Source organism: Corvus brachyrhynchos, unplaced genomic scaffold (genome assembly GCF_000691975.1).
Source record: "Corvus brachyrhynchos isolate BGI_N302 unplaced genomic scaffold, ASM69197v1 scaffold17, whole genome shotgun sequence".
Classification (NCBI taxonomy): Eukaryota; Metazoa; Chordata; class Aves; order Passeriformes; family Corvidae; genus Corvus; species Corvus brachyrhynchos.
This window is the reverse complement of record NW_008240046.1, coordinates 8,562,800-8,575,457: the sequence shown is the minus strand read 5'-3', so window position 1 is coordinate 8,575,457 and position 12,658 is coordinate 8,562,800. Positions and strand designations below refer to the sequence as shown.

Sequence of the window (12,658 nt, the reverse complement as noted above, 5' to 3'; positions counted from 1 at the left end):
GGAAAAATTGGTTAAGTAGCAATTATGTGGTGCAACTTTGGGCCTCCTAAGGATTTAGGATAGAAATGCAAAAGGAAAATGACTAAAGTGAATGAAAGAAACATAAACTGCACACTTTTAGGGGAGAATGAATTCAAGGATTCAGAAAGGTAGTTGCAGAAGAATGACGCTTTCAGACTAACTTTGTCTTTTGGTTCTGTGTTACGTGGGTTCTGTCCTTTGATGTGAATGGAGAATGAACCTTAAAGGCTAGTCTACAGGCCAGTGTATGTGTCTGAGCAAGCCTCAGTGCTGGGCTCTGTGCACAGATCAGTCCCCTTAAGTAACATTTAATAGCCAGAATAATTCCAGTGTGCATAAACATATTTCAAAGGCATACATGAAATAGCTGAATATATTATAAAGAAAAGCAGAATTCCTTGTCTGAACCACAGACTTCTCCAAAATTCCAGTCAACCACTTACCACAAGTCAGACACTTAGCTTTGATGAATTTCAGACAACAATATACAGAAGACAGATGCTATTAACGGGTGCCTGAGGTAAACAAGGGAGTTTTGATATTTTTTTACCAAATTTGGGCCATTATCAGCTCTTCAGAAGTCATCTCTGCAGAGATGGTGCACTAATTGTTGCAGAGTTTTAGAGAAAATTGCATGACTGCAGCATCTTTGTTATTTATTTCAGGAAATAGTTGTAAAATATGGTGTGTGACCTATAAAGGGTGATCCAGCTTCCTTTGATTCTGTATTTTCTCAAAACCTCTAATTGCCATTCATTACCATTTGCTAAGAATTCAAAGTGAAAGAAGATTTTTTTGAGCTATCTAGAATCTTTCTAAATGTGGCTGAAAAGGATTAATAATTTCCCTGATCAACATTTCCACTCCCAACATGTTTGATCCCAATCCCAGTTTGGGGGGCTTATTTTGCTTGTGACTAAGCTTTCATGTAGTTAAACTAAGAACTCTGATATGAACATCTAATTTTGTAACCCTTTTGTTGAAACCCTTTTTTTGAGGCAAGTTCTGAACATTCACGTTTATTTGGCATTAACCCAAATCTGAACTTTAACATTGGTCTCATTCACAAACAAAAATTTTATCCCCTTTCAAGATCAAGACCTTTGCCACCACTTCCTCAGTCACCAGTAACAGTTCTCATAAATATCAGTGTGCTGTGAATTGTGATACAAAAGTAACCTTAGTTTAAATCTCACAGCGCAGAAGTAATTTAATAAGAAGGTAATTGTCACTGGGACAATCCAATTTTCACATGGGAAATTTTTTTTCACTTAAACTTCTTCCTTTGAATATAAAAAATTAGCAAGGGGTTTTCTCATGCTATCATGTTCTCTTACAAACTTCTGACACAAAAAATATTTCTGGCATTTCTTCAGCTGCATAGATTGGCAAAGCTAAAGAAGAATAAATGGGTGAATTAAGAGACAGAGGACAGCAGTTTGCTGCTGCTTTTTGACAATATACCTCTCTTTCAGACCCTCAGAAAGTTACAAATATACACACTCCCCAAGTTCTTTGTATTGGTATCCTGAAGAAAAACATCTGAGAAGACCTCAAGACCCTACAATATCTGTAAAATAGGCTTAACCCCACCGGCAAAACACAAGGTTACAGTTAAGTGGTCACTTTGCAATTGAATTCCAAGCTTTTGCAAGAAAAAATAAAAATCAGTTCAGCTTTCTGTCCTGCCTTTTTTAGTCTTCGTTGGCCAGCTCTGACATTTGTAGGGTTGCATAGAAGACCCTGATAAGCACTACACCTTCCCCAGGGATTGTGTTCAGCTGGATCCGCAATGGCTTTCTGGAACTTACTGGAAACCAGTTGTTGTACAAGGAGAACTTATGGGTAGCCCAGGCAAATAGATGAGAGAACAGGAACTTGTTAGAACCAGGAATCTGGGGAAGATTAAAGTAACCATGTAACCATGACCTGTATCAGATAATGATTTAGATATCTATTTTTTAAAAATAAGTTTGGAGTACAGCTATAAACAGAACAAAGTACAAAGTTACTAAGCAATTGTTTTCTGATCACCCCTGGTTTTTGAAATACTAAACTGTTATTAATATCATGTAAGTGAAAGTATAATTTTAGTCATTGTCTACTGTAAAGTTTTATAGAGGATTTACTATACAGTAGCAAATATCCATTAGAGTTTGTCGACAACAAGAGAGTGGATTGATTTTCAGTGCCTTCATAGTAATAATTTCTAGCTCTGTAATCTCATATACTCAGGGTGCTTATAGCCTATGAAACGCTGAATATTCTGATAAGAATGTAGAATAATATCTTGCTTACCTGAATATCGTCTTTGCCTAATATTTGGCATCTCAGAGGATCAGCTGAGTAGCCTAAACTAGATTGTAGGATTCAAGAGACCTCACTTACTTCTATATGTTTTGGGTTTATTTTCCCTATTGTTTTCTCATCCATCTTAGTTCTAGTGACTGTACTTTATGGAGAAGGGATGTGGTTTTCTCTGATTCTTGTCTACCCCCTCAGTATGCTGTATGCTTACTCGGAAAGTGTTTGAGTCACCGTCTCTGGAGATTATTAAAGGACATGTAGATGTGGTGCTTAGGGACATGGTTTAGTGGTGGACTTGAATGTGTTGCGTTTACAGCTGGACTAAATGATTTTAAAGGTCTTTTCCAACTGAAATTATTCTCTAACTAAACCAGTTGTGTCATGCAAGTCATATGCAAGCACAAGTAGCATTCTGAGACTCTGTTCCAATGGTTTTGCTGCAGAGAACATTCTGCCTCTGAAAGGAATAGTGCTATTTTGAAGTTCACTGTTTCTAAACAAATTCAGTCTTATTAGAGAAAAGAGAGAGCTTATTCTCAGCTTCTCTATTTGTCACGAAATGTCTGCAGAAGAAAAACATGACTGTGCTATAACTTCTGCAAGTATGCAGCAGCCTTTATCATTCATTGCTACATCTGCCACACTGAGTCTAAGAAAATCTTTAAACAATTCTCCCAGGTCGCTTGGATGACTTGATAAAAATCTTCAGCTAGTGCATTGTTTTCTGATGAAATTAACCAGATGTAGCACCAAAATATTTAGGAGAGATTTCCAAATAGCTCTGCATGGAAACCACTCTCTGTCTATGCAGGAGCACAGGAAAGTTTTGCAGCACAACAAAGAACTAAACAAAAAACCACCCCAAATTATGTCTTACATTTTGCCCATCTTGACAATGGGATCATAATCTCATCTTGTTATGTCATATGTAGAACATCCCACATCCCATCACACAGAGTCTCCTCTTTCAGCCTCCATTCTTAATTTAACTCTTAATTTAATACATTTAGGCATTTTAACCATCTAAGACAACAATTTCTATTTCTCACCTGGAAGAAATAGGAGAGTGCTTTACGGGCTTTGATTTTTATGTGGTGCTCTGATACATTTGCCACTAAACGAAGTAGGTCCCTTCTGCAGTAGAGCAGATTAACTGGTGACACATTTAAAGTAGGTCTTATGTACCTGGCTTGATACTTTTTGTGTCTTGATCCTGTGTGTGCTTGTAGACACGAGAGTGCTTTGGTTCCATGAGATTCGATACAGTTGGTATATACCTCTCTATATCCTCTTGCTTTTCATACAAGAACTTCTCCCCACCTCTTTCTTTCTACCACCAACTCTGAAGTTCCATTTTTTATTTCTTGCCTCTTTATGGAGGTGTTCATAACCTAGTCGTGCTTCAGGGTACAGGGAAACAAATGACTCCATGTTGAATGCACCATATCTAAGATTTCCTTGATTCCTTTTGTCTTCTAATGGCCTCCTCCAGATATGAGACAGGTTGGAAAATATTTGTGTCTGGCACAGAATCTCATGTAAACTGCTAGCTTGAGCAAGATTACGAAAACCAGAATGGCAAATGCAGACTTTTCTGTTCCTACCTAGATATCTAAGTAATTTACCAGTTTCTCAGAAGCCGTAAGCACTGGGCTGATTTCAATAAGTTGCAGGCTATGACAAAGTCTTCCTAGATTTTGTCATTCAAGATATAAAAATGCTCAGGCAACTCCTAATAATGAGCCAACCAATATTTTTTTTTTTAACTACTGTCTCCAGATAAACTTGTAATACTTCTGCATTCAAAAAATGCCAAATTTAAACCAATGTACAAAGCCTCTTCACAGTACAAATCAGAGTGCATGCATGCGTGTGTGCTTATGTTACTTGTAAATACATAGAAATATTAATAACCCCACAGAAATCAAGTGTAATCTAAAACTAAAGGAAAGGTCAGAAGCAGTTAAGCATTTATATTTTTAACAAAAAAAAAAAAAAAAAAAGACCTGCAAATGAATGATAACTTGGAAGTCTTCAAGTTAAATCTCATGGAAGAATTACAGTGTTAAGTAACCAGCTAAACCTATTCCCCTTGTATCAGGATTTTTTAATGATTTTTGTAGGACAAAAAAAAGTGAATAAGGGAAATTTTCTGTAATGTGTTAACTGGACTTGAAACACTCAGTGATGAATCCTCACCACCACCTCACCCCCACACACTCCCATACATGAATAATATGCAAATTGATTTAGGTATGATTAGCAAAGGCATTGTGTTGTATATTTTTAATAGGCTGTTTTTTCATTTATTGATGTCACAATCATATAAATGAACAGATATCTTATCTAAAAAGACTGAGTTCACAGTGCAACCTGTATTCTCAAAACTCCTCATTCACTAGGGTAGCATGAAAACCAGTTAGAACAAGAACTCCTATTTCTCACCTATTTCGAGTGTGCAGAGGTTTGTTTGTTTTAATCCTCATGTCTGTCTTAGGCCTGATTCAAAGCCCAGTGCAATTGTGGGAAGAGTTGCATTAATTTCAGGAGGCTGCTCAGTACTACTATTGCTCTGTCTTCAGGTATTGCAGGGTAACTCAGTAATAGACTTTACATAGGTAGTAGGCATTACCTAGATTCTATGTTTTCACTGGTGAACTGGAGGACAAATTAGGCTTCATATTAATTCTTCTTCCATCATTCCCTTTGCACTGTATTCAGTGCAGTGTAAAACAGAAACTATTTGGTTTGCTTTCCACCTGTAAAGAATTCCTTGCTTCCATGTTTGACATGCACTAAATGATAAAGACATATAAAGTGTAAGTATGCAAACAGATCCACTTATTGGTGTATTGGTAAAACACATGCCAACAAACACTTATCAAAGCTAAATTTCATGTCACTGATGCTGATTTAATTGATGATTGATAAAATGGTCTCTATTTTTCCTCCTTTCAGTCTTTGATTTATAGTGTAATAGAAAAGCAACAAGAAGATCACTGAAGTATTTTCTTGTTGATTTAGCACAAAATTACTAGATCTGAAGTCGTTTTTCAACAATATAAAAATGGAGCATCAGTTACCAATCACTCATATTCACATCACAGTTCTATTTAATTACATATTTTTCCAGTCTGATAATTAGTGTTCAGATTACTGTCATAATATTCTCCACAAAGCAGAAGTCTTTCCACTCATAGCAAACAGAAATAGCATCCAATAAAGGTAAAAATATGCTTTTTTGCTTACTTTATAAGTCATAATCATTAAATTATAGTCATAAAAGGTGACTTTGGAATAATTACAATGCTAATTTAGAAAATATCAAGAAGAACAAAGCTGGAAAGTATCTGAATATTGTTTATGTTGGAAAGAGCATGATTAATTACATTATGTTTAACGTTACATTTTTCCACACAGTGAACAGAAATTACATTCATATTGTGCTCTGTGTCTCTATGGAATTTGATTTTGGCAAATTTCTGTAGTCATAATCCTGATATGATGCTAAATCCGGCATGCCTACTGGGAGTTGGGTGTCATCAGACTAGCTACTGTAATCAAGCATAACTCCAAAGACAGAGAGCTGGGTTTCATACATTATTCATACTTTATGAAATTGTATTGAAAGTATAAGATAATTGTCTTGTACATTGGATAAAATGTACCATTTTGAGCTGGTTAATTATACATTTGGTTTTGCTTCTCTTAGTTGCTGGAACTAGTGCCACCACTTATTTGCATTAATATTGCAGGAAAATTGGCATAACTCTAATGTAGTAATGGCAGCCTGAGAAGTCTATGTTTTCCTTTAATAGTTACCCATGGTAATAGGGCATTGGCTAGAAAGTGGTCCTGATTGACTTTGTTTAATAAAGAGCTGTTCTGTTTCAAGAACAACCACTTCAGGAATGACTACTACCTGCCATCCCTGCTGAGTTAACACAGCTGTGCAGCAATGATTCCTCGGATTATTTTGCACCAAGGTTTTTGAGTGATTTTCCATTTCATCAATAGTGAATTGCTAAATTTCATTATCAAAACAACATCTCTGCTAGACAGTTTACTCAGCTGCCATGAAACATGGAAAACTAGAATGCTAAAAAAGCCCTAAAAATACTAAATAGTCTATGGGTTGAGTATGTGTTTAGGCAAAAAAACAGCTGTAGAAAGGAAATTACTACTAAGGAATGCTTTTGTTTGGATTAAACTAGCTTTGAACATGAAAGATGTCAAGCTTTTGCAATGGAAATCGGGTTAAGTTCAGGAGACTGTATCTGTGAAGAGCATATGGGTTTGGAAGACCTTGGGAAAAGTCAGGCAAATTGAGAAGCTGCACCTCACTTCTAGTGCTGAAATCTCCTTGTTCCTGTAACTTATCAGTTGGGTATATTTGGATTTTGTGTTCTCTGTCATTTTTCAGCACATTTTATTCTTTTCCCAAGAGTGCAGCACTATTCCTGCAAGCACTCTGCTCTACAGAGGGAGACATATTTTTTGCCTAGAAGTAGAAAAGACATTAGTTTTGTTAAGATAATATGTTATTCAGAAATTGTTTTTCTAATGTAGTTGTATTTTTTACATTTCTCTGAGGATAGAGTAGTGAAAATCACAATTAGGACATTACATAGAAAACAAGGTCCTCTGAAAACTTCACTTTTATGAGCATAACTTATTTGTCTGTTTAACAGGAGTTAAAAAGCACATGTATACTAGTGCTACTGAATATATTTGGAAAAGCTGAGTCAGTGATCTAGAGTTCTTGTAAGGAAAATGAGAAGAAAAGCTATTCTCTCAACAGCAAGTGTGAATGTGTAGGATGAATAGCTGCACGAATACATGAGCATGTCTCCTCACCTGTGGTGCGTAGGCCTATGTTATTTTTTCAATTTTCAGTCTGTCCTATATATTAGTTCAAATATGATTTATTACAGTAATCTTACTGGGGTTTTTCTGGTCTCTAGGTCTTGTGTCTTATGTGAAAAAGGAACAGGGTGCTTTACCTTGTCATTGTGTTTTAATGTTCTCTGCCTGCAAACCCTCCAATGAGTAGGACTCTAATCATAGAATCAGAGTGGTTTGTGTTGCAAGTGGTTTGTATTTTTTAGCCAGAAAAGACAAGAATGAGTAATTTAATGCCATCTGAAATATATAGCATTAATATAAGATTTTAATTCTGTCCAGCTGGCTTCAGATCAAGAATACCAGGCAAAACTCAGCCAGCTCTTTCCATAAATGATCCCTTTCTTGTGTGGGTACTCCAGCTTGCCTTGTCAATTGTATAAAAATCTTGCCTCTAAAATCCAAGTTTTCCTTCTCAAAGAAATTATGAGCATCTTGACACAAGAGTGTCAGGAAGGAGGTGGTGCCCTGATGGCCCTAGCAGGGGATGTTTGGAGTGGGATATTCTCTCCCCTCCTTAATCACAGGGGACCGCACTGGTACAGATAGGGGTCTGCACAGTCTGGTAATCAGCAGATGCTTCCAAAGAGGGAACCTACAGGGAAGGGGGGAGTGACTCAATCCCCCTGAAGGTATTAAGAGAGAGCACAAAGTTAGTTTTGAGTACCAATTGCTTCTGTACAAAATTTTTGCTGTGCAAATTAAAATAGGTGTTACACTTAGCAGTCTACACCCTTTTCAAAAGGTGCCCTTTGCTTCAGCTGTACTCAGCCAAAAGAGGTACGTGGGAAAAGGGACTGCAGTAGGGACTGTGTGTGATGTAAAACAGTGGCTAGAAGTGAAAGGCAAAAACACTCTTGGAGAAATACAGGATTTAAGAGAGCAAGGAAATGAATGCATCCACTTCCATTTTGCCATGCCTGGATAAAACAGAAAGGATGCATTAAACCCAAATTTATTCTCATACTCTTTAATTGGTTTCTTTTGTTTGAGTTGATTAAAGTAATTGCAATGTATTGCTAATATGGATATTAAATTCTTGAAATCTTAAATAAAAAGGAAGGGGTAAGTACTTTCTAGAAATACTCTGCTTAATGCTGCCCTCAGACAGCATTTTTTATCCATTGGGCCTTCAAAATAAAAATTATAACATTATGTGCAGAGAACATTATATTCAGAAATTGCCAGGTCTTCTCACACTTTGCACAAGGCAACTTGGCATTAAAAAGACACACAAGCACTTGAAGACATGGGAGTACATAGTGAAAAAATATAGTGTTATTCTTGTCAATAATGATATGTGCTCCAAAATTATAAAAGTGACTAAAAAAAGTAGCTCAATTTCATTTGCAGGCATGTTCTCAAAAATGTTTTCATTCTATTAACATTGTTTGCTGATGATAGCAACAGGACTTGTAGACTGTTTTCTTTGTAAAAGCATTTCGGGTTTTAATAATTTAGGCATAATTCAAGTATCCTTCATTCTAGGAAAGTTACAATGTTTTCTGATCTAAACATATGGATATATTCAAATTTAACTAGCTTCTTTATCACACCAGTGAGGATACAAATTAAAAGAAATATTGTTTTTTCCAGTTCATGACCTAAACTATTTCCTCCTTGTGTGGAGAGATGTTAAAAATAAAATCCCCAGACAAAAAACATCTCAAGTTTTTATTTGTGATGCATGCCTGAATTGCCCTATGCAAATGCCTTAAGGCAGAAATTAAGGTTGTAAGGTCTTTCTTTGACCAGACACTTCTGATGCCCAAGTTTTGACTTCATAATGGTAAAGGTAGGATTTCTGTATAATTCTATAAATGTGATTTATATTTTTGGATTCTAATTTGGAAGGTAAATAGCTATCAGTGGGAAATAATGTGAAAGACCGAAAACAAAGAAAATACTTCGTTTTCAAAAGAAAACAAATTAATTGCTGATACCCTGATGGTTATAGATCATATCATACTTCAGTAATAAAATCTCAGAATATACACAAAAAAGAGATACAAAAAAGATTAAAAAGATATAAAGGTCTTGGAAATTCATTGGAGAATATCAAGGCTAAAACTGTCTAAACATAAATTGATCTTATAATAATAATTGTTCTACGTGTTGTGATAAATTTCCAAATCAAGGTTAGCCTTTTTTTATTTTTATCTCTTAATTTTTTGTATAATTCTTAGACTTTCATGTATACAAATTGATACTGCCCCAGCAAAACAGGTGTTTAGTAAGTTGTAAAAACAGAAACTATATTTAAAATGTTAAATTTCTCATGTTTATGTGAACAGCAGCCAGAACCACAAGGTTAGGACTTCTAAACAGAATAGCTAAATTCCATAATGATAATATTATTGTTTTCTGAAAGCAGTGTTTCCCTGCAAAGACAGCACATTGTGTCAAGCCTGAGTATCACTTTGAGCAATATTTTGCCACCTCTTCATTTCAGTAGATTCTTCTCCAGCATTCTCAATCTGCTGCATGCAAAGCAAGTTTATACTTTTTAGCAGGATGAATCAAACAATTTGCTCGGGGAAAATTCCAGATTTTTTTTTGTCTTTGAGTTAAATGCCTCATATCTTTGTAGCCTGAGAAAAAAACAAAAAAAAAAAAAACGAAACCAACCACAAAACAAACGAACTAAAAAACCCCACCCAGCCACCACCCCTTCCTCTGTTGTGGTGTGGAAACAAATTTCTGGTTTTTAAGTGTAAATTTTAGGTTGAGTAGTCTTTACAGTGGTGTATTTCCAACCAAAACCAATAGAAATAAAGACACAGTTAGGGGACTGTGTAGGAAGCTAGCTTAGTAACAGCACTGGCATCCTCTGGGTGTGTAAACTGGCGACAGTCTTGCTCGCCATGGTGAACGTAGCCCCTGCCAAAAAGGAGGTCATGTCTACTCTGTTAGCAGACACTCAGCTGCTTCACTGGGCTTTCTGTACACATGCAGATTAGATGAAATAACTGTTCTGACATTTGTAAACCTCAGGTATCAATTTAACATCAGTTAAAGTGAAGATACATGCAGTGGCAATGAATCATTTGGGACTCTGTGAGTTTTTTTGAATGAAAGTGAAACTTAACCTATTTAATTGATTTCCAAGGTATTTTGAAGTGATATTCTGTCACAATTACTCTAAACTCAATTCAAATTCATCAGGGGATCCAGCAAATTCAGCAGCTTTGTCAGAATCCCAATGCAAAATATCAAGTTGTAATGTAAAATGAAGTGCACACTTTCCCTGGGTTTGACCTTTGCACTGTAGATTGTTCATAACTCTGCTATGGACAGACAGATTTGTGTTTCTGCTTTTCTAAGATTTAGTTAAGTAACCTTCACCTCTATCTTCACCTAAAGATCATGTAGATCGTGGTTTATATTACTATTTTATCTATACGTATAATTTAATTCTAGCAGGAATCATTTAATTCATGTTTTGCAATGCCTTTGATGCAGACTATGAAAATCCTGCTAATGGAATCCTAACGAGAGAAGTCTCTGTAAAGTCTGAAAAACAATTTAGTGACTATAAAATAAAATGCTAATTTGGACACTTATATTTCCTACTTATTGGGCACAATGATGCAATTGTAACATCTTTGCATCCGTTTCTTGAGAAGGATCTATAAGGATATTATTTCAAGTGAGTTAATGGAACTTCCTATTTTCTAGTTTTCTATTGTGAAAATCCATAGAGGAAGCAGTAAGGGTTTTCGTATTCCTGAATTTTGAGACAGGTTAGTTAGCTAACTTCTGTGTTAAGTCTCTATATAAAAGGGAAAGGGAGGAACTCCTTGAGAGCATTATTTAATCCATCTAACTGAACATCTTGCTTTGAGTTGCACTTTTGAGGGTCTGCTCTGTCTCCTTTTTCTATGGAATATAGGGAAATTAGCTGCATGAACTGGGTGTTTGAGGCTGTGATGTGAATACCCCTCATCCTTCTCCCTTTCCAGTCAGAGGATCTTTGATGCTGTGATCACTATTACCATGATGTACCTCATGTGTATCAAGAATTTCCAACCAAGACAGAAATCTCTGCTATGAATTAACAAAACAGAGTTACACTAATGACTTCCACAAAGAAAAGAAGTTGTGGTTATCCTCAGCTGGAAAATGGCCTCTTTGAACTACTTCTCTTCTGTTTCCATCACAGATTAACCCTCATCATTTGTATTTGTACAATCAAATTCATTAAGTTGGGGTGAATATTTTGAGGAGTATTTAGAATCAGTAGCTGTTTTAAAAGTATGTGTATCGAGGTAATGATGCATTTATTCCAAACAATTGTGCTTTTTAAAAAATTTACTTGCTATCATGGATGTGTATTAAATATTTGTATAACATATTTTCCTAATAGTACATCAATACTCAGTAAACTGGTTACACAAAGTAGTATTTAAAAAAAAAAAATCTGCTTATTATTCAGTGTGCTTTCTTGGCAAATTAAGAAACAGAGCTTTCAAAATTTAAGGTCATTCTTTCCAACTAAAATCATTTCAGATTTATCAGTTCTATTTTCTGCTCCATAGGAAATAACAGAAGATCGGGATCGTTCACGGCTGGATTCAATGGTGCTGTTAATTATGAAACTGGACCAACTTGACCAGGATATTGAAAATGCTCTCAGTGCAGGCTCTTCTCCATCCAGCACCCCAACATACAAACGGAGGCATATACCTGTAAGCCAGTTTGCTCAATATTTTCTTGTTATTCTAAGTAGAATCTTTTTACTTCAACTTTCTCTTTCAGTCTTCACATTTTTCAGCTCCTTGGTTTAGAACTAAAGCTCTTTTCATAAAGAATTTGACTTGTATTTTTGTTTATATATATACATGTTTTGAAGGCAATAATATTGGCATCCGTTATTTCCTCTTGGCATCCTTTCATAAATGAGAGCTTCAGAACTCCCAGGTGAAACAGAGGGAGATCAACAAGATTCAGAAAATGTCTGACTCTCTAATTATCACTTACTGTAAATGCAGAGTCAGCACAGACTCAGGACCACACCAGTCTCAGAAGACAAGTATGTGTCATTTGACATTACATAGAACTGAAAGTAATTCTGAGCTACACGTCTTATTTTCTGCTAGTGGGAGACACAAAATCCTCTGTCACTCAAAGTAAGATTCTGGACAGAACCTGAATTATTTAAATTAGGGGCTTTTTAATTACTTAAAAGGATCATTCTTTGCAGAGAGTAATCCAAAAGGAGATGGGACAGCTCACAAACATAACTGATGCATTCTTTCTTTTCTGTAAAGTGTTTACACATATAACTGAAGAACATGAAATGGCTGATCCAAGGTATTCTTGTGCAGGCTTCCTGTTAATTTCACCCACATGTGCTGCAGCTGCTTTTCAGTTCAAGAAACCTGAGAAACACTGCCCCAAGATCTCTTGACTAACATTCGTATCATTT

At 35.8% G+C, this 12,658-nt stretch overlaps 1 protein-coding gene across 6 annotated transcripts in view; it reads left to right on the top strand.

The window, feature by feature from the left end:
- Positions 1 to 12,658, top strand: part of DLC1 (DLC1 Rho GTPase activating protein) — a 219,937-nt gene that overhangs the window by 42,259 nt on the left and 165,020 nt on the right. For all 6 annotated transcript variants that reach the window (XM_017744514.1, XM_017744511.1, XM_008641434.2 and 3 more), the window contains one exon: positions 11,769 to 11,918. In XM_017744514.1, coding sequence (XP_017600003.1) covers positions 11,769 to 11,918 — 150 coding nt within the window. The remainder of the gene's footprint in view (positions 1 to 11,768; positions 11,919 to 12,658) is intronic.